General features: G+C 33.4%; 2 protein-coding genes across 2 annotated transcripts; one reads left to right on the top strand and one right to left on the bottom strand.

Moving 5' to 3' along the window:
- Positions 1–176: 176 nt before the first annotated feature.
- Positions 177–26,489, top strand: LOC113494922 (nuclear migration protein nudC). The gene is made up of 8 exons (XM_026873443.1): positions 177–417; positions 1,166–1,243; positions 1,567–1,786; positions 2,371–2,537; positions 23,276–23,464; positions 23,986–24,058; positions 24,783–24,912; positions 25,568–26,489. Exons 1-8 carry the CDS (start codon positions 343–345, stop codon positions 25,617–25,619), a joined length of 984 nt encoding a protein of 327 aa, XP_026729244.1. The 5' UTR covers positions 177–342; the 3' UTR covers positions 25,620–26,489.
- On the bottom strand, positions 3,665–17,946 carry LOC113494923. Its single transcript, XM_026873444.1, has 4 exons — positions 15,840–17,946; positions 5,953–6,084; positions 4,534–4,933; positions 3,665–4,368 (listed from the first exon to the last, which is right to left on the bottom strand). The coding sequence occupies exons 1-4, from the start codon at positions 15,855–15,857 to the stop codon at positions 4,328–4,330; spliced, it is 591 nt and encodes a 196-aa protein (XP_026729245.1). The 5' UTR covers positions 15,858–17,946; the 3' UTR covers positions 3,665–4,327.
- Positions 26,490–27,141: the final 652 nt, after the last annotated feature.

Raw genomic sequence — 27,141 nt, 5'->3', positions numbered from 1 at the left:
CCTTCATCCCAGATGCCAAATAACAAATCAATTCTGCATTTCCTGAATTTTTGAAAATGATCAATAATTAACTAATGGGTTTCAAGTCTTTATTTTTCCCGCACGGGTTTGCAGGCCACACTTCCACAGATGGTATAACAAGTTTCTTTGTTTCAAGTGCTGTCAATTCATTGTCAACTGTCAAATAGGGAAAATTTGTTTGTCTTGTTACACGCAACGCCGCGCCGTGACTCGTCTAAAGAGAAAAAAAGCATATAAAACCATTGTTTTACGGATTTCACTGCAATTATTGGCTTTTGTGTGCAACAAAGAAAGTGTTAAGACAAATAATACTAAAAAAAAATGGCTAACGACCCAGAAAGATTTGATACAATGCTGTTAGCAATGGCACAACAGCACGAAGGTGGTGTAAAAGATGTAAGTATAATAGTTATTTGCTTAAAATCTAGTAAAATCCTTATTATGTCGAACGTTATCTGCTATTTGCAGTATAGGTAGTTGCTACACTCATGTAGCTTAAAGTTCTCGATTGTTCTACAAAGGTCTGGATGGTTATTGATCACATGTGCCTCAATAATCGTTATTTGCTAGGTTACCGGAACAACAAACGATTGTGTAGAGAATGCTTTTCTATTATTGATTTCTATTACAAAACATACAGGATGTGTAGCTTGAGGAGCTTCTTACATTTAAAGCTAATGACACAACTTTGGTATCAGTAAAATATATTCTCTTTTCGAGCTAGTTCCTCTTAGTGGCCTTTATCAATAACTTTATTTACTACTATTTATATTTTTTCATAGTCTTTAAATGCCCCAGTACTTAGTCATCCCATAATAATTTACACCTGCTTATTGTAAATGACTGTTAACTTCCTTTATCTTTAATGTGTTGTTATCACTGTTGATGGTTTACTAATAATCCAATGTCAGAATTAGAAAAGGATCACATATATGTAAAATAAATAATATTGGTAAAAAGTCACTTAGACCTATTTTACACACAATAAATGCACAGTTAACAAAAACTGTGATTTATGAAATATGAATTATAAAATCTGCATTATTAATATTTCCAACAGCTCCACTCTAAGAAAATTGCAAAAGGGCTAAAAAGTACTGATTAAGAAATTAATGACTTATCTGCTGTTACTATTTCATTACAGTTGCTGAGTACAATAGTCAGCTTCCTTGCCAGGAAAACAGATTTCTTCATTGGTGGTAAAGAAGGAGAATGGGAACAAGTAAGTAACTATGGATAGATATATTCAAAGAATATTTATGATATACTATAATATTCCACACTTTCACACAACACCATCTAGTCTCAAACCAAGCAAAGCTTGTATTATGACTACTAGATAACTATAGACATACTTAAATATTTCTAAATAGGTATTGTAGATAAATGGGACCCAGAACAAATGATCATGCTCATCACACAAATATTTGTCCTGGGTGGGAATCAAACCCACAGGTTTACTAACCACTTCACCAAGAGACCATTCATCAAGCAAATTTAACTTTAATCTTGTCATGATCAACAACATTTTTAAATATTTTCCAGGTTGTCAAGGATACCTTTTATGTCCATGCTAAAAAAGCGAAGGAGGAGGCAGATAAAATAAAGAAAGAAAAAGAAGAAGCAGATAGACGGTTAAAAGAAATCCGACAAAAGAAGGAACAAGAAAGGATGGCCCAGGACTTTGAACCTGCTTCTGTCACTGAAATTACAGACCAGGAGGCAGCTAAAATACAGGAAGATATTGACCAAGAAAAGAAAAACAGTAAGCAATTTGTAAACTTCACTACCTTAAAAATGCTATCTATGGCCTAATAATGTTACTATTTTCCCAAGGTTGCAATAGTAGTAACCAAATTTCTACTTAATTTTTGGCTGACTAATGGTATAAAATTAAATGTATCATGAAAAGATAACTTCAAAGTTAAAGTATTTTTAGTCACCGTATTTATCTGGCAAAAGATGAAAACCATTTTTTGCTTAAGAATACATTGAGTGTGTGACTTGTCTTTATGCTATATGTCAGAATATCAGATCTTTATTTATATGACTAGCTTTCATTTTTTAAAACATCGCATAAGTTACTTTAACATACAATACTAAACATTTTTGTCAGCATACTAGAATAAAAAAATGTTTATTACTCACCATGAATAAAGGAATTTAGTAAGAAGACAAGATCACGAATAGTCACGATAGCCTATTAAACATATGTGACTGAAGTTTTAGGTGTGACTGTCTGGCATCAGCATGTTTGATAAAAATCTGTCAAACCATTTGAAAGTTGTGGAGGTTGCAAATTTTACCTGAATGGGATTTTTAGTTTTTTAATTTTATCTTGTTACACAGAAACAGAAATTGGAAGTGGTGATGGCGGTACCTCTGCTGAACCCGACGCTGCTGCTGAACCCGAAGAAGAAGACGATCCTAAAGAGAAGGGAAAACTGAAGCCTAATGCCGGTAACGGATGTGACCTTGAACACTACCGTTGGACTCAAACCCTTGAAGAAATTGAGGTAAGATAGTAACAATATTCAGATACAAACGGTTTATTCACGCGTATTTTTTCTTGTTCTCCGTTGGTACAAGTCAGAATGAAATAAGTCGCGTGGTCGATCCCCGCATGTAGCTTTTATGTGATCCACCTTGGTTGCCTTGTTTATGTGACAGTGCGAAACACGCTCTCAAGTAGCTACGATAGAAAAGAGACCCTAAAAGCGGGATACTTTTTTATGCCAGATTAGTTCGCGACGTAAAAGTCATTGAGCTGACCAGAACGATAATACACTTGATGAAATCACGACTAGTTAAGATCCGTTTCGTTCCCTTCATTCATTCATCAATTTTAAATCCGCCTTACAAAGCGCCTCTCGTCTTACGAATTGGTTTTTGGTATATAAGATCTTATGAGAAATAAAATATCTTTAAACCGAATTCGAAATCTTAGTTCTGTTTCGATCGCTACCTTTACCGTATTAAAGTCACGAAACAAAAAAATATCCTTAGTGCACCTCGATGACGCTGACCTAAAGATAATGTTGCTAATAAAAGAAACTAACGATTTTTTCACAACTGGTGGCATTTTGCTACAATAACTAGTGGCAAACAAATCTTTCACACCATTGCACATCCTTCTATTTCAAAGTTGTAAAGTATTTGAGTATTTAAAATATATACACCCTTCTATTTAAAATACCATCTCTTTCATAATTACATTTGAAGGATTAGGGAATTAACTTTAAAATGAAAAAGTGCAGCTGCTTCTTTTCTTGCCTTCTGCTTATGAAAAAAAGAACTTGAATTATGATTGTTGAAAATGTTTTAGTTGTAATGGAATAGTCAAACAAATTTCATGTAGCTAAGGCTTTTTTGGTATAATTTGCATTATTTATAAAAGATGAGGATGATCGATTCATAGGAACTTAATTATTTCATTTTCATAATCATGTGCATTTGTATCATGTGCATCGGTTTTGATAAATACCAATAATGATTATAATACTCCTTAGAACCTTCACGACCCTCGACCTTAACTTTTATTGCTAAATCTGAGTTTTTGTTGCGTTAAATATTCATAGATATTTTAATAATTAATTAGCGTAAATCATTCTTAATAAAATTAAATACATTAAAAAAAATACAATTTTCGTTTTTCTTGCTTTTATTATCACAGTTCGTCGATAACAATTGAATTAATTAATTTATTTTTATAAACTGGATTAATGGTCACAATTTACTAGTTACTAGTTACAAAATATTCCCATGACAAACTAATTCTGCATTGGCAATATAATCTGATTAACTAAAGATGCACATTTTCATGACCATACGAAAATTTGCAAATTTAACTTATTTAGTCCTGATAACAGTAAGTAATACTTAGTTTTTATTTAAATTAATCACATCATAATTTAATCCTAATATTACATTTATACAAAACTTAATCGTATTATCTGATTTGAATGCATAATTATTAATTTATAAATTTTAGAGGAAACCAATATAGCCTTCAGTTTATTAAAACGTAATATGAACATCACAGCTTAATAGTAGTTATAAGACTATCGAAAATAAATAGAATTTACTTAAATTGTTCTAATTTAATACAATACACTGGGTGAGTAGGATATTGCACTATTTTATGGTCTAACTGTTAGTATTAAATGTGAAACAATCTATTATATTTTTAAATAAGTATATCTATCTAGACATTTATGTTTTCTTGTTCCAAACATAAATGATTATAGTAATTAGATTAAGGTATGTGCCGTCATTAAATGAGATTTCCTGTAGGTATCCTTTGTAGTTATGAATACTTGTAAACTCCGGTCTCCTTGCGCATTCGCACTGTAAAAAAGTAAATTCAAGGTTATTACTTTATTTAAAACTAATAAGGCAAGTTTATTATATTTTCTTTTTAATTTAACACACACTTCTAAACTGTGCCTGCGAAATCTCTTGCGTTTATAAAAAACAAAGACAATAGCAGTGTTACCCACACTATGTACTTACTTTCAACAAAGCATATGGCAGCGAGTATGCACGCGGAAAACAGAATTGTCATTGATATTACCAATACTGTTATTTGATGCGAATGATCGCAACAACATGATTTCGTCTCTTTGCCTGAACGCTGCTTCGTGTAACCATTGACGACTGTGAAATGTGTTGAACTCGCGATTGACTGTGCGTCCTGCCCTGACCCTGAATTCCGTTTAACACCATTCCAAACAGAATCTAAGCCGTCGTGGGTCTCTTCTGGTATGGCGACTACAGCTTCGGAATGTCCAGATTTACGTCCATAGCTCCCAAACTTGGTGTGGTAGTTTCCAAGCTCGTCTTGCTCTGAATTTCTGCCATGCATTCGCGCTAAATGCGCTGCGCTCAATAGCAGTGAGCCAGATGACACACTCTGAAAGTAAAAACCATTGTTAACCATTTATCTAAATATTCTAAACTCTTCTGTAGTGTAAATAATGTATGCTGTAACAAGTGCGTGTCTGGAAAAAGTAGCTTCATTGTTTAATCGATTTGAAGTCGTCGACATTAAGTGCTATGAAGTATATGCTGTGTGGGACGTTGTTACTTGCGTTATGTCACGATTTTTGAGTAGGAACGTTTTTAAAGTGAACGGCACTCGCTTCTTTATCAACGTAAATGGTTTTTAAGTAGAAAACGGGTTTCTGTTTGTACTGTATAGGCATTTTACTTATATTTTTTGATCATTCTACCTTGCCATAGAATACTAGCACATTTAGATGCTTTTCCTAAAGTAACTTGTTTAAAATAACAAATCGTTTGACAATCATTCCCTTCGAATCTGCAATTACGTGCATATGAATCCGGTCATTGAACTTCTAGGCCATCACGATATAACGACACGGTAAATTTTTCAATGACAGAAATCAAGTATCAAAAACACCTATAAATCTAGAGACATATTTAAACAACGTAACGTTCTCAAATTTAAATAACTGGAAGCTCCTTATCGGACGCTCATTAAGTATGTTTTCGTGCTAGCTTGCAACAGTCGTCTGTTCAAATTAAGCAATCTTTGGAATGCTGTATAAGAACATCAAGTGGATCCTGTACCGGACACGGCAATATCAACCAGTTTCTTGACCCCGTCAATTATCAAACTGAGTATCTAATTTTAACATAAAAACGTGAACAAATTAATTCTAGACATAAAAAGAACTTTATTGTTACTTATGAGGTTTTTACGTTTACCATAATGACGAAGGTGGATGGAAGAACTTATTTTTTTGTGATACTTTTAACTTTAATTACATGTCGTAAAGGTTGAAAAAGTATAGGTGCATAGAATATCAAGTTGGCATCATCGATATACAACGTGTTTCTTGTCGGTATAATTGAAGCGGAAACTTTGTGTGTAATCGTTGTGACGCACGATTTAGAAGGTCGCCTTACGTGGGTACTGTGGTTGCTTGATGAGCCTTGGCTAGAGGCGGAGCCTCCTCGAGATCGCGAATCGCTCAAGCTCCCAGCAGCGCTGCTGCCCGACAACGATGGCCGAGGAATGTGCCACTCGTGCGATGAGATCTGAAATGACCATACACAATCAACATTAAATCTTCTTTGTGTATAAAGAAACACATATCCTTCATTTTTAATAATTTTGCGAATAATCTCAACAATAACCATATTATTGGTAGTCAGTCAATTCACTTGTTTTGTCTCACAGTATTGTGCTTTGAAGGTTTGTTCAGTTCAAACACAAGAGCAGAAAGTAGGTCGTGTTGCCGCAAGTGTGTCATCATATATTTTAAATATTTTAAGTAATAGACTGTTTGTTTCATGGTATTAGTGAAACCTAATGATTCCGTCTTGAAATGTTTAATGTAATAGTTAAGAACGAAGTTATAGTTACAGAAGAAACCTGTCGTTACTGCATTTGCGCAGGTACTTAAAAAAAGAAAAACAATGTCTTTTGTTAGAGAAGTAACTAATCTCTAATATTTGAGTAATACTAAACACCTATTCCGTGATATTAAATAGCAAAAAGTTTCGATTATCTATTTATTAGCCTTATACATGATTGATTTAAATCTTAAAGTAAAAGGTATGCCTTTGAAATGATACAAATATGTATAATGGATGCAGGCGATGCAGCGGTAATATCACGGAAGGAAGTGCAATTGATTTCATTAACTCGACTGGACAATTAATCTGTCTTCTACTAATTTTACAAACTACAGGCTTAACTTCTATCAACTTCTTTCTTTAAAACAATCCAACAGAATATTCCGAGAATAGCGAAATTTAAATGGCATTGATATTTTAAAGTTCAACAGTGCCTAATTTCATTCGATTTGATTTTCTTCAGAGTAGTGTTAAATGAGTCTTGAGAACATAGCTGTGAATAGGTACACATTCTGAAGTATAGTTGTGTTGTGCAACTGTCTGGGTATTACTGAATGCGTACGGAAATCATTGCAGCACTCTTCCTTGTCGCGTCTTTGGAGATTAGTTTTATCATACGATCATATTTATCTTACCTTTCAAACTTAATACTTATTTATGTAACCTAGCCGCAATGAAGATGTTTTACTTTTATTTAAATGTGACAAATGATCATATCAAGTTTGTGATCTAACGTGCATTACACTACCATCTACTTCTTGAAATTAATACATTTATTTGCGATCCTACAAACAGGAATTGATGGTATCAAGTTTTATATACAACATTTTAGGTCAGGTTTTGTTTGAAGTCCGATTGATTTTGTCAGATACGGTGTTCAAGGTCCATGTTCTCTTTATTTGCGGTCTCGTTTCGTCGGCCTTTGATGCAATGAATCTTAGACTTACTTTCGGCTTCATGGTCCTCTTTGTTGCTCTGATAACATGATGGATAAGCATTTTAGGTAGTCATATCATTAATTTGCTTTACTTTTTATTGTTATATGGCAAGGTCTCGACATTATTGTGATATTATAACAATGTTTTGTTCTTTTAATCGAGGGTTACGAAATAGATTTTTAAATATTTGCTTTGCATTTGCTTCGATGTGTATTCAGACGAAATCTATACCCATTATAATATTTGTAGATTGTGCGCTCAGCTGGAAGCATAAAATGCTCGTCTTAGATTACTAATAGATACCGTGGGCGAGACGTTGCAAAACGTTTCGCCAAATGGTAAAACCGGTTCCGGGGTCTTATTTTGTTACACTGTACGGTACAGAAATGTCTTGACAACATGCAGCATGCACATACTTTCGCTTTCTGTGAGAATTAATTCTGCACTACAAAATCATTTATGACAGCAACTGGGAACTCGGTCGATTTGTGTAGACTCTATTGTGTATGATGATGAGGAAATAACTAGTTAAATGTTGCCAGAACTAAGTATTTTTTTTTCAGACTGATTGCCTTCTTTTTTTGCTAAACTGTGGCTCATATTAAAAGCTTTTTTGCACCTTTAATGGGTGGTACTATAAACGGAAATGATATTAGGTGAGATTTTGCGATGAGCTCCACGAGAACACAGTTACTGATGAAAACCTAACTCAGCATTGCTCTTCCATTAACACAAAGATGTCTAGTGTAAAATCTGCCATATTTAGGATACATTGAGGCTTAAAATGCTTCTGGCATAATTTTGCTAACCAACATTTAAACGCAGCTCTGTAATGGTACAAGGTTGTTTCTATGCTGGTTGAAACTACAAAACGATTGTTCACCAACTTAATTAAGGGTAGAGTAGATAAGAATCTATTTCTTACTAATATTTTGTTTTGCTTGGGGAATCAGAAACAAGTTAATGCTGAATATGTTATGGTTATTCTGAATCTATCCCTGTTGGCACGTGCATGCTTACGGATATGTGCCCACATAAATCAACATTTAATTGCTATCAACACGTGGTGCGCACACGTTAAGAACCCCGTGAGAACTGTTGTTTAATAAAACGTTTATATTAGAATTTTATTATGCATGCGTATGCTAGTCCACGTGTGTATTAGCACGTGCTTGCAGACATGAAATCTCATCACCTCTGTTTGTATTACTAATGCAATATGACGTGTAAAACTAGCCAATTAAGTAGGTGCACAATTATTTATTATGGCTTCATTAAATATGTACGTATTAAACGTTTAATTACTCGTAGCTGATTTAATATGCTTTTTTGTTGCATGTAACTATAGAAGTTAGACAATCAGACTTACATTTGTATCTCAATAGCAATTCTGAAGTCAATGATGCTTTAAATGTAATAATATATAAGTAACTGAGTTTTTATGCTTTTGTTAAACTGATATATTAATGTCATTAAATTACTGCGTGAAGGTTAGTTGGACTGCAGGTAAGCTTTAATCTTAGAGATCTGTGGGTTATTTTTATCTTTGGTAACTTTGTGTAAGTATTGTTAAATCAATGTATAAAAAAGTTTAAATCACAATGGTATTTTTGTATAAGTATATTTTTTAATTTAACAAAATTTGTGAAACAGACATTGTCGCAATATGCATGTCATTATGCTCTAAATTTGTAATTGAAAATGATTAACGGTAACGAACCAGTTAGCGCCATAACAACAGGTGAATAGTCGTGGAACATGTTCTGTACGACAAGACGGTTTAGTTATGCAATATGTAATCTTTACGAATCAACAGTCAATGCGTGCACACGCTGCGTGCCCATAACGGTTCATTGTAATCGCGGAAATCATTAGGCGTAGGCTAAGTTGTATTACATACTTCTCACGACTCGCTAGTTATTTAAAACTATTTACAGCAAAATGTTTCGTCTTTCGTGATATTTATGTTATTTTCGTTTAAGCTTTTTGCAGGAGGTAGATAATTAAAATTACATAATTAGTTTTGCTAACAGGTTTTTTTAAGTGGTTGGTACATCGTTTCATTAAACATACAAATTATAGTATTAAAGTCACGACTTATTTCGTGTATGGTTTTGGTTTCGAATAGTTTCGATGGTGAAATGACGCCTTTGTACAACTTTCATAATCTCAGACAATAGCCGCTACACTTAGTATGATAATCAGTTAAAAACCAACTAGACTGTTCCCCTTCGGAAGAGAAAGCGTACATACCTGATGCATGGCTCTTCTCAGAATACTTTCGGTACTGCAAATGTCACAATGGATAACGGGTAACGGACCACGATTTCGATACTCTTAATTTCACGTTTCTTTGTGGTCAGACTGACTTATCGTAACTGAATTTATGAACATTGCAATATTGATCTCTATCAACGCTACAGGCAAAATAACCGAGTGAGAAACAGCGTTTAGTTATTCTCAACGCTGCATGCATCTTAAACGAGTTATAATAAGTGACCCATTTTAATGCATTACAAAATCTTGACGTTAAATTCGTATGGCCCTCGGAATGAGAAGTCTTTGACAATGCAAATTTTAGTTATGACTTTGGTTGACAAAAGCAAGACGTGGTATTGAGCGTCCAATTATCATATTTTATACGCGATTGCATGAGGACACCGCAACGCAACATAACTCATTGTTCACGCTGGTCACAAACATTGACATGATGCTTATGGTCGTCCTTGAACTCAATTGCCTGTATTAATGAAGCTAACGGGAATCGTGTCAATGCAAATCGTTATGGAAGCTGCATCTACTTGAACAGTCGCAATAGTCGTTATAGATTACTTCCCGATTTCACCAAAAAGCCTGTCGTGTTTCATGACAAATTGTGATTGATTCAGATTGCAGGCGTCTAACAAACTTTTGAAAACATTGCTTTAAATCGTCGTCATGTTTTAGTATTATAATCTCTTGTACAGAACCATAGAATTCGAATACACGAATTTAGGTATAATTTATTCAGTGCCTAGGTTGATTGAACTGTGGCGTTTGTAGCTTGTAATAGATTTTCCGGCATTTGCATTTCAGGTGATAGTATAATTATTAGGTACTTGTTTAGACATTCTTCCTAGTCAATATGTGTTATATAATCGTTGCAATTATTATACCGCAATTTATAAGATTGTAGTCTATACCGCAAGGAGGATGTTACTATAAAAAAAGTGGCCATGAAATAGGTTACTTAGCCGGATTCTTTTCTTATTTACGTTACGATGACATCATTTGTTGACGTCTACAATATGCTGTTAGATTACGTTGTAATAAATAATACATCCATCCATGCGTAGACGATAATCATCAGTATACTTATACATTAGTGATTATCGTCCCGTTTTTACCATTGTGATCAAAAGAATATCATAAGGTGTAGGCTATGGTATAACTTGACAGTTTTGTGTAGTACCTACAAATATAAACATACTTACCTTGACTGATTAGACTCAAAAATATATACATACAATCATGCTTCCTGTCTATCATGTTAACTGTATAACAAATATAACATCATCTTGTGTAAATTTTAGACTAAGGTCATTAATTAATAAGATATCGTATTCCGATACTATCATGGCACTAGCAGATACTTTGGGTTTTTATTCACTGGTGTCAGTTACAAATTAATATACATTTATTACCTTATAGAAGTTGTTTCTATGTCCCAATGTTCACGATAACCATAACATACAAATTCGTCACACCGGTGACCGATATACCTAAAAAAGCTCCGAATGTGGAAACACCAAAACAGATATGAATGGGGCCTCGTAACGTTACTTATTAAATCAAAAAATCTGACTTTTACCCGCATTTTGACAGCAACCGGTTGGCTTTCCTTTATGATAACGCGTTACACATCTCGCGAGATCATCAGGGATTAAGTTAATACCGTGTGCCGCGGTTACTGATGGGCGAATTTTGATCTTCATTTTAACATAAAGGATGCCGATCGTCAACTAGTTACCAAAGAAGTGGTTATTTCGAATGACCTTAATTTTTATGAAGAATGTCCAGTGGTGTGAAAATTGTTATTTACCAATGATTGCCAATGCAAAACTTGTTCTGGCACGATGTCATTATTTACCTTCATCTACCATTGTATAAAGACAAGAATAAAATACAATAACAGAGCTATACAAACAGCAGAAACAAAATATAGTAAGATAAAAAGAAATGAATGCGAACCTGGTTTAATCCATTTCAAACATTTTCGTCTAAATGAATACCTGCGATCAATTACATCATACACAACATTGTATTAAGTTCCGTCTGTAAGTGGAAAATCCTAAGTACCTATACTCGTTCCGTTTATGCGGCCAGGATCTTATTTGAATAAAATGTCGTTGACTTTTAGCACGATTCACTATTACTTTACGAGCCTCTTGATGATGCAAAAAAATATGGAATCCCGTCGTCACGAGGACGTTAAGTTTTGAAGTGACGTTACCTACCTAACCTGGCGCACTTTTACAATTAACTTGTGACATGTGACCCAATGACGTGTTGAGTAATCGTTATGACGTAACAGAGATATCACAGGCGTAGGCGCACTTCGATTAAATATTTGTCCTCATCCTCAAAAAACCAACAAATATTACGACCATTGAGTTGATATTCTGATTTTCAACATGGCTTTCAAGATGCTAAAGAGAAAGCTGACAAAAGACGTGCTAAATTAATAAAGAATAAAAAAAATCTGCATAACAGCCGAAAATAATGAGAAACATGTTTTTAATTATTTATTCCGATTGATATTTTTTCCTATTACATTTCACATGTTATGGATTTCGTATTACACTCTCTTACTAGAAGGCCGTAAAATGAATTACGGAGATTATAATTACACTAACGATTTTTCATTTTCTCATTGGACAAATGATCCCCAAAAAAAAAAACAATATAATCTGTTTTTCTTTGGCTTCATTTAGTCATTGGCTGTTGTGCAAACATTTGACCATGAACTACTATTAACATTGTGACCAAGATTTCATTAATTCGCTGTGACATCGCTGTCTTAAAAATTTGCATAACGGAAATTTCCGCCATAATCATCGAAAATTAACGATTTACTTGCCTATAGCAGTCTTCATCATCCTTGATAAAAAAAAACGAAGGGTTTTTTAAATGTACACTTTCGCAGGAGGTAAAGTGCCGGTTCTGCACTGTAATAAGTTCTTGTAAATGCTATTCGACTGTACGTACTTCAGTCCTTCCTACTGAAATACAGCATTCATTATACGCCAAAAGCAATGTAAAATCTCGTAAAAATAAATCGAGGTTAAAATATATTGTTCATTTAGCATTAAGAATGTTCATGTTATGCTAAACAATGAACTTTTCAAACATCCTTCAAGATGCTAAAAGATTTTGTTTAAATGAATGCAATCGTTCGGACCGGCTAGGCTGGATGTACGCTAAGTCCGGGTGTTGTGAAATGTGAAGGCCGCGCGTCGAGGGCAATTTTAGTTGTCAGTCCCTGTGCCATTTACCTCCGATTAATAGAACTAGCCCCGACTCACGCAGTCATTAATTCTTGCGCGGATTCAATACTTTCTCGTATTGGCAACATACATACATAATGGTTGAATTTGAACAAGTCGTACATTATATTATATATCCATTACAGCTTTTCATAGCGTTACAATTCTTATTTGAACACGCGGAAGGGATGTGCAAAGTTTTTTCTTCCGGGGCTCTAACCTTCAGTTTCATAACACGATATATATGTACATACCTACCTACTATGATAGACTACATTATTGTCAATCGAATACTTCATACAGAAGATATAGATTATGTTAACGTGATTTAAATACATTTTTGCCGATATTTGACTAACAACTTCTAGTCTATTAAACTCAGAGGAGGAAATACTATTGCTTTTTATTATTCAGAAGACACTGACTAAAAAGGATATTTCTTACATCTTTGTACGTCAATACCATACGTCACTTCGTCTGTCTGATTTGCTTATTTAAGTAATGAGTAGCTGCATTGATGTAATACATGCAAGTCAATTAATGTTAATGAAGATCTAATAAGGCTTTACATTCTTTCCACACACGGTCCAAGATTGATCGTTTGAAAGAAAATGTGCTGCATTTTCTGTTTAAAACATTTTGTTTAATTGCAATGTCGACGACCATCAAATAGTTTTGTAGTTAATGTAATTGCACGCGAATGGTCAAGCACATTCTGAAAACTTATCTTGACGGATATAATCGTTGTAGGTAGAGTCACGGTGTATCTTGCCAGTTATTAAATATAGCCTATTCAAACAAAGTACTAGTGTAATTCACTGCTTGTGCTTGCAACCTGCATTTAAGAAATGCTACGGTTTACTCACTGGTATTTCTCGGGATCGCCCTCCTAGTTTGAAACCCAATTGCGGGCCTTAATCATAAGCTGACGCTGTGGTATTTTTAATAATTAATTGACTGCTTCGAAACGACTAACTTAAAGGTTATCCATTCTTGATTGAGAGTAAAAATATTACAGTATTTGTTACCTTCTACGTATTATAAGAACAATTTAAGCTTCGCATAAATAAAAAATGATTTGATAAAATGGTATTGATCGAACATTCAAAATCACATTTTCGATTTGTATATAATAAGGAAACCATATAACAATTATATGGCAGCTTAATAAATTAATAAATATTTTCTTATGCAATAGGATTCCAATTTTTTTCCAAGGCTAAAATTGTTATATTCATATGATGTTGATATGTTGAAGTCAAACAGATTAAAATGTTTGGATACAATATTATGTACCTTTAGGCAACCTGTTTAGAGGTAGGCTCATGTTTTTAAAAGTAGGCTAGGCGCCCTAAGACCCCCGTCATGAATGTAAATGCTTGAGCAGATGTCGCGACACGTAAACACTAAACGTTCTCCGTGAAACCTTACCATTACCAAACGCGTAAATTTATTACTTGCATATGTTTAACTTCATTATAAACAACCATAATTTTACCATTTTTATTCAATTTACCAATAGTTTTTAATAAATAAATCATTGCAAATCATTTTTTTATATCTCTCTACTTTTATTTCTTTCACGTAGGAAATATATTTAGGTCAATGATTACAATCAAGGCAGATGTGCTATATCGCACAGACCGCACGTACCGAGAACATAATTTAAAGGTAAGAATAAGGAAAACGCTTTAATGACTCGAGGAACAATTCGTAACTACCTTGATAAAAGGGGATTGCAATTGAGAATGGAACTTATATTCATAATATATAGAAGTAAGTATCAAAAAATAAATATCCTATTAATCCTACTAAAATTATAAACGCGAAAGTTTGTATATATGGATATCTGCATGTTTGTTCCTCTTTCACGTAAAAGCACTGAACGGATTCAGACGACACTTGGTACAAAGATTATTAATTTTTATGTTCCCGTGGGAAAACTTTCGATTTTTAGTGGGCGGGCCCGCGAGCAATACGTGGTTGTACTTTAATACTAGTACAATTATTTTGCTAGATGACCACTTTTTTGATGAACTTTAAAATCGATTTCTGTTGACCTTGCGCATATATGTAGATATTATGCAATAACTCTGCTAAGCTTTGCTCCACCTGTTTTAATAAGGAAAATCTGGTATCACTCTTGTCTTTTTTATTGCTGAACCAGTATTTACGATCAACCTTCTGTGCTGTACAGTTTACCGACAATTGATCTTAATAAATACAGCAATACGTTGTTTATTAACTTGACATGTGACAAAACAATATTTCGAATCTAAGATATTGCAGTTCCTTTGATACATTAGATATTGTTATACGCTAGCGTAATTAGTCGCTTATCCAAAATAAGAGTTTTAGACAGTAACGCCCGAATACAATATTGACGATGATGAGGTAAGTCTAAACCACAATTATTAACTTTTCAAATCGTGTTCTATTTTTGCTCCTTAAACCGCAAGTAACTAAACAACTACATAGTGATAATTTTAACAATCACCAGCAAGTCCTTAAAACCTGCCTTCAGAGTTATTGCAACGTTAACTGCCACTTTTCAAGTTAGATAGGTATTATGCTGTGCAATCTCCGCTGGCATATTTCGTATCTTGATAATTCATCACAGCAGCTTCCGACTGCTACATCCGCTGGTTTTTGTTGACAAATGATGTCAGATGTTTTTAGTTTTCTTTACAAACTTACTCTATTTACTTTAAGTAACACTCCTTTTTGGCATAAAAGGAAAACATTTATTTAAAAAGATATTTGTAATAGGGTTAATATTCATTTTATAACATGAATGATTAAATTTTAATATAAAAAAGAATACTTAATTATTATGGTTTTCGGGTATTCGTGAATCAAAATGTTCATCATTTTTTTTCAGAATAATATTAATTGAACTATTTAAAGTAGGAACAAAATATTTAGGTTAATATGACGTTCATTGTTTTATTGAATCGAATGCTTCACTTACCGAGCTTTTGGTATCCATTGTTTACGTAGTTCCACCTCCACTGTATTATTGTTGTTCTCTAATGAGCTGTTCACTAATGTTACGTCACTGAACACTGCATTCACTCGGTCCACATGTCTGTCAAAATTGCGTTAGGTTGTTTTGTTATTTCGAGTTAAACCTCTCTCGCCCTCTCCGTGTGGCCGGCGTCGTGTAACGCGCCTGCTCCAAGCGGCAAAGCGACTAGAGTCGTACTGAGAGTGTTGCAACAATCACCAAGGCTTATATATGAGGTTGCACGCTGCCGTTTTGTATGCAGATTTATCTTAAAATATTCTGAAAAAATTGCTTTTTTTGGTGCAGTAGTGACTAGAAAATGCAGTTATTTATTTTTGTCCTAAAATGTTATATTGTAAAACAATAATGTTTAAACAATGCCTCTATAATCTTCTTGAAACGAATTGATTGGTCAGAAGCAAATATAAATAACACGAATAACTTCGTATATTTGTACTTTGTTACTGTCTCATCCAAGAAATTTAGTTCCTATTATAGAAACCCATTTTATTTTTCATAATTGCCCTGTTTTTCAGATAAATACATTTATTGATTCAATTTTCTAACTAAATCAATTACCACTTTCATTAAAACCGAATTGAAAAAAGCAGAAAAGATTTTTATTATAGAGTTCTATTCACTTTTATAAAATGAGGTAGGTACATTAAATATTCTTAGCAATTCACCAAATTCTTATATTGTCGTTGCCACTGATACTTTCGATTTTTACAATTATTTTCGAATGGTCGAAAACACGAAAATGTAAATTCTTGCAGCTACGAATTAAACGACACAAAACACTAACGGCTACTACAAATTGAAAATGTTTGACGACTGACGATAACCTCTAGCCCACAGGAAAATTGCGAAGAAGCTATAAGGTGGATATGTCACGTTGTATTCATCGGCGTGCGACAAGTCAAGTCCTTATGACGTATCCTATGGTCGATGCCAGATATTGCGCAATTGTTTGAGATCACGAGGACGAACCTTTTCGCTCTTGGAATTACATTACAGGACATTGATGACGCGGCCCGCCCAATTCTTTTTAGGAAAAACCCGAAGTAGCAATCCTGATATTACCAAGCGAAGCAGATGATAACTGACACGTACATTCAATGCTCTTTGATTGGTCGTCGGGATTGTATGTAAATAGCTAATGTGTATGTAAAATTCTTGCAACATAATTTTGACCCACATCTAAATGTCGTTTTGACTTGAAACTTTGCAGACTTATGTAAGCCTGATGACAACACAATATTAATGTTTTGCTGTTCGTAAACCTTCAAGGCTCAGTGTTAACACTAATGATTCCGCCAGCTTCTGATGTGATAAAAATTGCTATCTGAATTCAATCACTGTACATCAATAATATCGTGTATCAAAAACCTTTAAAATTACGTTAGGATATCGCACGGTGGTAAAACGTGGGACTTTCCTAGTTTCGGTCGCCCCACTAGGTGCTTATTCGGTGCTCCTTTTACTTAAATTCTCCACTAAAATATATTTTTGTTCAAGTAGGATTATAGGACACTGCACTGTATTTGGCACTTACGAAAATGGTTGTACGTTGCGCTTTGTATAATTACATAATATTTAAAATCGAATTAGTGGTGTTCAAAGAATTAGCAAGATTTTAATTATTCCAGCAAACCCACGCACGATTATTAACATTGCTCTTTTTTGTTTGAAGAATTTAATATCTCCAAATCGAAGACTGCTTCACGCTAGAGATAGATCTCTTTTCGTGTGTATTTAAAACTAAAATAACCTTCAAAGAACGTTTGTAGAAGTCAATTAATATATTAATTAAAAACCATTAAGTTTTGTGTGAGGTTCTTTTGATAATGTTTTTTCTAAATATTTGTTCCGTGTATTAAGATTTATGCTACTACTTCTAAATAAACAACTTTACGCGTACGAAACTTTTGTTTGATATTGGATATCGTCAGACTTCTTTATGATTTCTTGAAGCTTTGATGAAAGCAACAAGTTGTTTACCTTTATTTAAATGTCACGGTAATTCTAGGCGAGTTTGCGCTGGATCATAGCAATGTATTATTGAGATATTTATTGCTTTTCTCGCTTGTCGACTTTATTGTGTTAATAAAAGTACATACTACATATTTTCATAAAATGTTACATACAGAAAAAAAATTGAACATCAGGACCATCATACTTTAGTAATTTTAACAGTTGCAGTTTAACATAATTTAAACGAAAAATGTTTGATAGCTAATAAGCTTTAATATCATACTTTGTTGATTACTTAAAATAACTTTAAAAAAACTTGTTGATAACTCTAATCAACTATGAGTAAATGCATTTAGGAAATATTTATGTATAAAGCGTTTTGTTTGTAATTTTACATAATCTTCCTATTCTCAAAATTTCTTATTAATTAATTCTTGTATTTTTCTTGCTATTTTTTACGAAAGTAAGAATCGATAAGCTTACAAACCTAGCATCAGCTTCAATGCTCCTTCCTCATTAACATTCAGAAACGTAAGAAGTAAAAATGTGGTCCGGCAAAAATCTAAATACCTGACTGCTGACTTTTTAAAATCTTTATGTAAATTTACTAACATTATCACGATTGCTTTTACCTAAAAATACCATTTTTATATTAGGTATCTATTTATTAAAAAAAAGTATGAAATAATAAATTCTATTATTTATTTTTTCGCAATACCAGACTGCTACTGCTCTTAACATATTGCGAGATACGTCAGACACGGCCACTACACCGGTAGGTACAGAAACGTGTGTGTAGTAGTGATTCAGTAAATACATTAGGTGTGAAGTTTACGCTTCTATGTAATGACCTCCCATGACCGTGACGTAGTCGCAATAAATTTGCTCCGAGAATCAAGAGTTCAATGATATTACATGCTTTAAGATATATTACTACAGAATTTAATACCTTCGGGCGTTTCATTGTCGTATTGTGAATGATTGTTATCACTCAAAAACTACACATTAACGCTTTTAATCACAGCAGTGTTGGTAACTTATACATTTATTTTATTGCATTTTTTTTTGTGCCTGATGTATTCTTTTGGTCTTACTGTAATCGATTACTTACATAGTAAACACAGCTGATTGTACAGCTGGATTTTATCGTTTTTAACTCTAAATTTAATTTAAATCTCAAAATTATTTGACCAATTAGTTTTTTTTTTTATTATATCTTGTTGCCAAAATGTACCGTAAGCTTCTATTACATTAAGCAATTTCCACGAATAATTTACCATTTGAATTATGATCTTGACGCTTAGACATGCATAAATTGGAGTACCTACTGAAAAATAGCCTTACATAATTAACGTTTTGGTACTGTTCCGGTTGCTAAATTAATACAATTAATGTTTTAGATTTTAATATTTATGATGATTAATATTGGTTTGAAATAAGTAACCAGCTGTTACGTAATCGCTGTGCCCGCGCCTTCGTCCACGTGGATAAGCAGATATAAGGCAGGTTTTTTGGGGTTAAATAGTTTGTCTGTGTTAGTGTGAAGTAGGATTTTAAAGCAATAATTCCCTCATACATACTTTCACGTAAGTTGATCTGTTAATGCAGCGCACGCTATTTATTTCGCTATTGTTCTCCTATTGAACATAGTGTGATTTCTTTATAGACTATGTCGTTTCTAAAGAATGTAGCTTTATAATTAAAATAGCTGGTAAAATAGTTTACAAATCGGTTCAGTTCTTTTAGAGCAAATTCGTTTCAAGTGATAGAGTGAGAGTAGATATAGATACAAAAGTTGCCTTATACATTTTCTTCATTTTGAAATGAAATGTGGGAAAAAATCAAAACTTAATTTTGTATATATTCACCAGAATTATAATAAAGTTATGCTTGAACAGATCAGACTGTCCGTCGTACACAAGGCCGCGCAATTCTCAGCTACTCGATGACTTTCGTATCCAACGACGCGTGCTTAGACAAGTAAGAATAACTTATGAGTTTGTGTTGGTCGCTCTTGCGTCGCCTCGTGTATAAAGGGGCTTAAATAGTGGCCATATAAAAATAATTCGCTTAAATAAAATAAAAAAATAATAGTAATCGATTAGATGAGCATAATTAAAAATGCAAAGATAGATTAAGAGGTAGAACAATCATTCATATGATTTAATGTCTATATTTATTTGATAAGGTTTATGTAAACGGTAGCACAATGCGACACGTTTGAGAAAAACACGCACCTTATAAATATTAATATCTCAATAAATATTCCACATATTCTTTTGAATTAAATCATGTGAATCGTCTATCTCAAAACATATTTTAAATATTTGAATAATGTCAGTTGTTCAAATTCAAGTCGTTTCAATATCAAGCAGGTTGTGTATTATGATGCGTTGATGTCTAATGAACTCGGAATTTGGTGTGGCGACAACGAGGCGCTTAATTATGGTTCTGCTTGAATACTATTATCATGTGTTCGGTGTAGACTCCGACGACTTCGGCTTCCATTAGAACGGGGCCGTAATCGGCGCGTAATCGTGTGAAGGTATTATAACACCACGCTATTGAGCGCAGTTACCACAAGGTTCTTATAAGAAGTTATTCGTTAAAGTAACAAAGGATTGAAGGCTTGCTTAATTTCTCAGTCGCACGCACGACTCCAGCTTAATTGGAATGCAATTATATCATTAACTTAGCTGTATCATTGCCCAATTATTAGTAACTAAGAATTATGATAACGCCCACTTCTTGACACATCCATAAAACCGGACTACGGTTTTGCAAACGTTTATCAATTAGTTCTAAGCAAAGCTGTCAATATTTAGATGTTACACAAAATTTTGCGTTTGCTTACATGGGAAGGATTTTTTTAACAAAATTATATATCATCGTAAACATTCCAAACGGTGGACTTTAACATGACTTACCTATTTGATTTTGTGGGTAAATACCAGTACCACAGCTGTTATCATAGTTAGAAGCAGTTATTATGGAACCTTTGATGACTCGGCTTAAGTGAATTTATTAAAAAAATATGACGCTTTCGGTTAATTTATTTATAACGGTTCAATTATAAAATACGTAATTTTGCTGAGGCACGGACTTTTTTGTAATTTACAAAATTTCTAGATAAGGTTAACATTGAACTGTGTATAACCCAGCGCTTAATCATTTTATTATGCATCGTCTTTGCATATCTGAATAATGATCATGGTCACTTAAACTTTATGTTGTTTATTTAGATATTAATAGACCGAATCACTAATTACATATTATTATGTGTCAACGCAGATATCATTATTCGAAAATCTGTCAAGGCCAAGGTTAATTTTAATACTTTGTTTTTTTTTTGTAATATAAAATATATATCCGTACATACCTACCTTCAGCTATTGTATATATATAAAAATGTGACCCCATATTTTATTATTCATTGTAAAAACGAAAAATTAACGAATCTTATGATTATGTAAGTAGGACGAACACGTCTGAACTTATACTAGGAAAAAAATAAATTGGCATCATTCAAACTTGTTAAACAGCTGCCGGTCATCTTAATATTGGTTCATTATTATAGGGTCACGTTAATGATTCACAAAACCACGTATATTGTCCGGTAGAGTCCGGTTGTGAGCAGACGCGGGTATATTCATGCACATCGTCCTTGCCAGGAATGCGAGGTCATCACGCCTTCATTCGAAGAACGCGTTCTGTCTTGGCGGTCCTCTTGTGAAACATAATTATTGTTGTTTTAGACTTATTCATTCCGTATTCTATGCATGTCATTATGATGTCAGTTCGCGGCGAGTACCTTGTTACTGAGCAGGTTGTCCTGTTCAATGCGCCAACCTAGGATAATTGTACATAAATGGTTTACTACAGCACTCATAGCTTATCGTATTATCTTTACTGTTCATAATAAGAACAAGTGGTCTTTTATTTCGCGGAATACAACAAGTAGTAAACTGGATTGTAAAAGATCACCCAATATTATTAAAAATAAAACAAGTGCACCTTTTTATAGTTTTAATGAGTTGGATTCTGTCCGTAGTATTATGGCTTTTATTATAATTTACAAAGCGGTTTATGTGTTTTTGGCAAGGACACATGACGTTTGCATAACAAATAAAAATACGAAATTATACAATACTTTAATAGAAATCTCAAAAAATACTAACAAAATTATGGTGATTAAAGGTCAGGTCACGAATCCTTTATCAAACTATGTTAACGTGCTCAATATCAACGTTAACACTTTCACGCGCTAAATATATTATTTTGTGTTAAGTTTCGAGTTCAATATTATAACATTCAATTGAAGTTTCCTACTCGCTGCTCTCAAAACTTAGGTACTGTTACCGTTTTGTACAAGGTGAAATAAATGAACGGCAAGTGAAAGTGTATTTCACACTCGCGAACTCATTATTTAGCGATTAATGAGAATATTGTCATGTTTATTAGCCTGACGTCATACAAAGTTCGTTTTTTATGACGTAAATACTTAATTAAGTCTAGAAATGTAAATATAACTCTTTGCCTTTAGATTTAAAAGTACACAGAGAAATACTACACATTCAATCATGATTATCCGTTTACGCAAATACTCCAATTAAATCGTAATTATTATGGTGACGATGTAGAGCGGCAGAATTAATTATAATGTTGTATTTTGTTGTAGTTATTTCTGTATCGTACTTTTTCAGCCGCATTGTAAACAGTTCATATGCTAAATTAAATACTTAATTAAAATAAACTTGTTTCACATGTCTTTTCGTCTCCTCAGTAGTTATTTATATTCATCGTTTTTATTGGGAAAATGTTTTTTTTTTTACAATTTGCAATATGCATCTACGTAAACTAACAATGCACGTTTCGCATACATGCCATGACAAATACAAAAACAATCTTTAAATGAATACATATTTAGGTATCGTAGGTTATAAATAACTTTATAGAATTGGATATAATAATGTTTGCCCCGTTTTAACCATTTAGAAAGAGCAACTTTTTTATACATTGCTGAAACTTATTTCTTGACAAACCTAACTTTCCGAATTCTACAGAAAGATAGCAATGTCCTTAAAAAGTCAAGTTTGGTCCTTTTATATAACTTATAAAATTGATTGTAAATTGGTCAGTCGAACATTCACATGCTGGTAACCAGGCCAACCGCCCAGTGCGTGTTAAATATTCGTAGGTTTCGTAACAAAATCATGTCTTAAAATTTTAAATTATTCAGTAAAATTACTGGAACTGGTTAAAAATCGTTGTTATCAAGACGAACAGTATGACTGTGTGACGTATCTAGTTACATTAGTCATAACTCATAAACCCATAGCAAAATTAATCAATCATGTTAAAATTCCAATCAACAATTATGTGTTTCGTGTCGGCTCTCATATCAATTAAATGGTATTTATGTGCAGCTCCGAGTGCCGCTTCGTCAAGTTCTGAGGCCACGTGATCTCACTGTGATCATCAACAAGAAGCACCTCAAAGTGGGCATCAAAGGCCAGCCCCTCATCATCGACGGAGAGCTGGACGCTGATGTCAAGATTGAAGAGTCTACTTGGGTGCTGCAAGATGGACGCAATCTACTCGTTAATTTAGAGAAGGTATGCACGTGTAATTGACTTTACTTGAAATAGTTGCACCATGGTCATTCCCTGTAGATCAAGAGCACATAACATGGATGAGTATTATAGAATATTTGATAAGAAAATTATAAATCCTTAATATTTTTGCGGCATCCATAGTTTCTGGTCTGCATTCATTAAATTACGTCTGACTTACGAAGTCTGACTATAAAAAATAAACTTAACTATTTTCATTAAAATTAAATTAAGAAGTTATTAATGGTTCTTATATCTGCCTTGCTGCTTAATGATAGCACATGTCAATCTTTGTATTATGTATAACTGAGTTAATAAGTTAGTCAAACATTGTAAATGCAAATGCGTAAGATTTTTTTTCTAAGATGTCATAAACAAACCTTGTAACACTTCTAAAATTGCTTTGTACAATTATTTTAATGAAGTTGTCATTATATAACGTAAAACGATGTTTTTTGTAGATACCAATTTAAGGTAATGATGAGTTACTGTATAATATTGTAAAATTTTATTATGTCTTGTAGGTCAATAAAATGAATTGGTGGGGCAGGCTAGTCACTACCGACCCGGAAATATCCACGAGGAAGATAAACCCAGGTAAGCATTTTTTGCGAAGTTAAAGTATTTATTTATGGAAATTAATTGCTCACGCCGAACTTGATCGCTACTACGTATAGTAGTGAACCATCAATTGAATAGACAGTGGTAAATTTAACGGAAAACAATGTTTTTATTTAAAATACTTTAAACTTAAACATTCCCGGAAATTGAATTAACCCGTTATTAAAATGTAACGGTTATCGTGATTTTAAAATGTTGTTTCGATATAAAATTAAATATCGTCATTTTGTGAAGGCACTGGGTTTTTTGTCATAAACAAGAGTTGTATTCAATAGGACATTCCTTATTAATAAGGATTGTTTAATTATATACTTTTTTAATGTTATATTTAAATGATTAATGAAATCAATCAATGCCAATGATCTGTGCTAAAATTAAAATGGAGTTGTGGTTGATCTGACGAATATGAAAATGATATATTGAAATAATAAATTGTCCAAATCTCTCGTTAGTATTAATCTAAGGTAACGGGTATCATCATCAGATGATATTCTGCGGTCAGCAACGCGCTGGAAAGCCATGCTAATGATTAAAATTTTAACTGCCGGGGGAAAGGTAGCTAACTATAGACTTAAATGTAGCAATACTTGGTACGTAATGAGTTATATCGAAATACGGTACGTGTACCTATTTTGTATGTACTAAAAACCCAATATCTTAATTACTACATTTTTGTAACACTTGTAAATTGCTGTTACAGAACCATCGAAACTGTCAGATTTGGACGGCGAAACTCGTGGCTTAGTTGAAAAAATGATGTACGATCAAAGACAAAAAGAAATGGGTCTACCTACGAGCGATGAACAGAAGAAACAAGACGTGCTCAAGAAGTAAGTTTTTTTAATAATGAACGAGATCAAATGATAACTGACTAAAATCGTTTTTATGTCCATTTAACAATTATATTGATGAGCGTTATCCCTACTAATCCCTACTAATATTATAAACGCGAAAGTAACTCTGTCTGTCTGTTACGCTTTCACGTCTAAACCACTGAAATGACTTTAAAGAAATTTGGTATAGAGGTAGAGTTGAGCTTGAGAAAGAACATAGGATAGTTTTTATCCCGGACTTTTGAAGAGTTCTCTAGGAAACGCGATATAACCGACATCGACGCGGGCGACGCCGCTTCCGGAAAGCTAGTTGCCTATAAGGACTACCGTGTTTTTAAGCATCGGTAATTTGGAAGCCCAAATCAATAGATTTATTAATTTCACGATTCGTATCATCATTATTTCTAAAATTAGAACATTAATTGTATCACAAGGTTCGTTTCATTACACTTTTTGTAGCAGGCATCGAACCTAATAAGTAATAAGTATACATATTATATAACAAGTTTCATCTAACAGAGTAAATGACTGGAGCGAATCTCTCTTCCCATGATTACCTTTATTACACACTCATCATTACACTTGTGTGTACTCATAAAACGAATAGTAAGATGTTGATTTTAATTAATACATTTTGTATTTTTATTTACAGATTCATGGAACAGCATCCGGAAATGGATTTCTCAAAATGCAAATTCAACTAAATCTAGAACATTTTCTGAATAGTGATACACTTTATGTTATCGCAGTGACGACAACGGTTTATTTTGCAGCAAATATTTTAATTTTACAAGTCAGACAGCCACTTGTTCTTTTTGTAGGATAATGTTAATAACGTCAGCGTAGTACGTATTAATTCAACACTTTAAAACCTTGTGCATTCGTTTCGCATTTTAAGGCTGACGTAACACTACATCGTAGGCGGCGTGCAGTACTGTCAAATCTTTGTATTTGTAGAGTTTAAATCAATACCTTTAGAGTTGAGAATATGCACCTGCACCACTTCCACTACCTACCGAGAGCTGACATATTTTCTTTAAGAAAAACAATTGTTGTTGTAATTTGACTAATACATTAAAGCTTGGTAATGGAAAGATTTGACAGTAACCTGATATGCAACATGTACCTAGCCTGGAAAGCGACTTGCTGCCGCCAACTCTGAGACTGAGCTTTGGCTCGTTTGATCAGTTTATCTCATAGATATGGCTAATGCATTTAAGGTACAGCCAGCTAGTCGGCCGCTTTCAGTGTCTTACAGCGAAATTTGAAACAATAACCGTTTAGATTAAAAACAGTTCATTATTTTTCAAAACAGTAAGATTTTCATTACGTTATTATTACGACCAATAAGTGATTATGCTTACCATCTTATATAAAGTAAGTATTACGTATATAACTACATTTAAGTACCTTCGTAAAGTAAGATAACTACATTCGAATTTCTTTATGAAATGGATTACGGGTAGATATTGAAAACGGCCGTTAGACTGCAACTTGATTTATACCTAAGTAATGTCATTTATATTTGCTCGCCATTGTATTCTTATTGAATAAAGAAGTTTTTTTTATGATTTTATTGTTCTTTTGTCTCTAATACGACACCTAACAGCTTACTAGAAAGCGTTCCCTCTTATAAAATAATAGTTTCCGAAGTGAAAAACAACAAATACCTACTTGATGACACCGGGTGGGTATTTTTTTTATCTACAATGCAAGAAAGTTTTGCTATTAGTAGAACAGTTTAAAAAACGTGCATACGTTTCACTCAGTTGTAGCTGTGCGACGGCGATTTGAGTTATATAGTGTGCCAGGTTGTGGAACTTCCTTAAAAATAGCTGAGCCCCATGAGCTAGTCCATGCATGCATTGTTGATGACATAGGTTTGCTGAGACTGATCTGTTACTTTCTTCAAAAGTTCAGTTTAGGAAATACTCTGCATTAGTTAATGTATTCTAACAATTGTCTGGCTCTAAGAGACTCGGCGAACCCTTAGTTTGTTGTTTTTATTGTTGAAAGTAGCATTTTAAACAAAAGTTCCGAGGTTATAATAATCCTACCCACACTATAAATTTAATTATTTTGTTTTATTTAGTGGAGCCACATAAAAGAGAAGTTATACAATTTATAATTATAAGTAGCTGGATCTACCTACTAAAGGTTGTGTGACTACCCCTAAGAATTTTATTTAAATTCATGAATACCTAGGCCCTTGTTAACATGAAATAA

The sequence above is a fragment of the Trichoplusia ni genome, chromosome 6 (genome assembly GCF_003590095.1).
Source record: "Trichoplusia ni isolate ovarian cell line Hi5 chromosome 6, tn1, whole genome shotgun sequence".
Taxonomy (NCBI): Eukaryota; Metazoa; Arthropoda; class Insecta; order Lepidoptera; family Noctuidae; genus Trichoplusia; species Trichoplusia ni.
The sequence above is the reverse complement of the archived record's forward strand: the minus strand, read 5'-3'. Positions and strand labels throughout refer to the sequence as shown.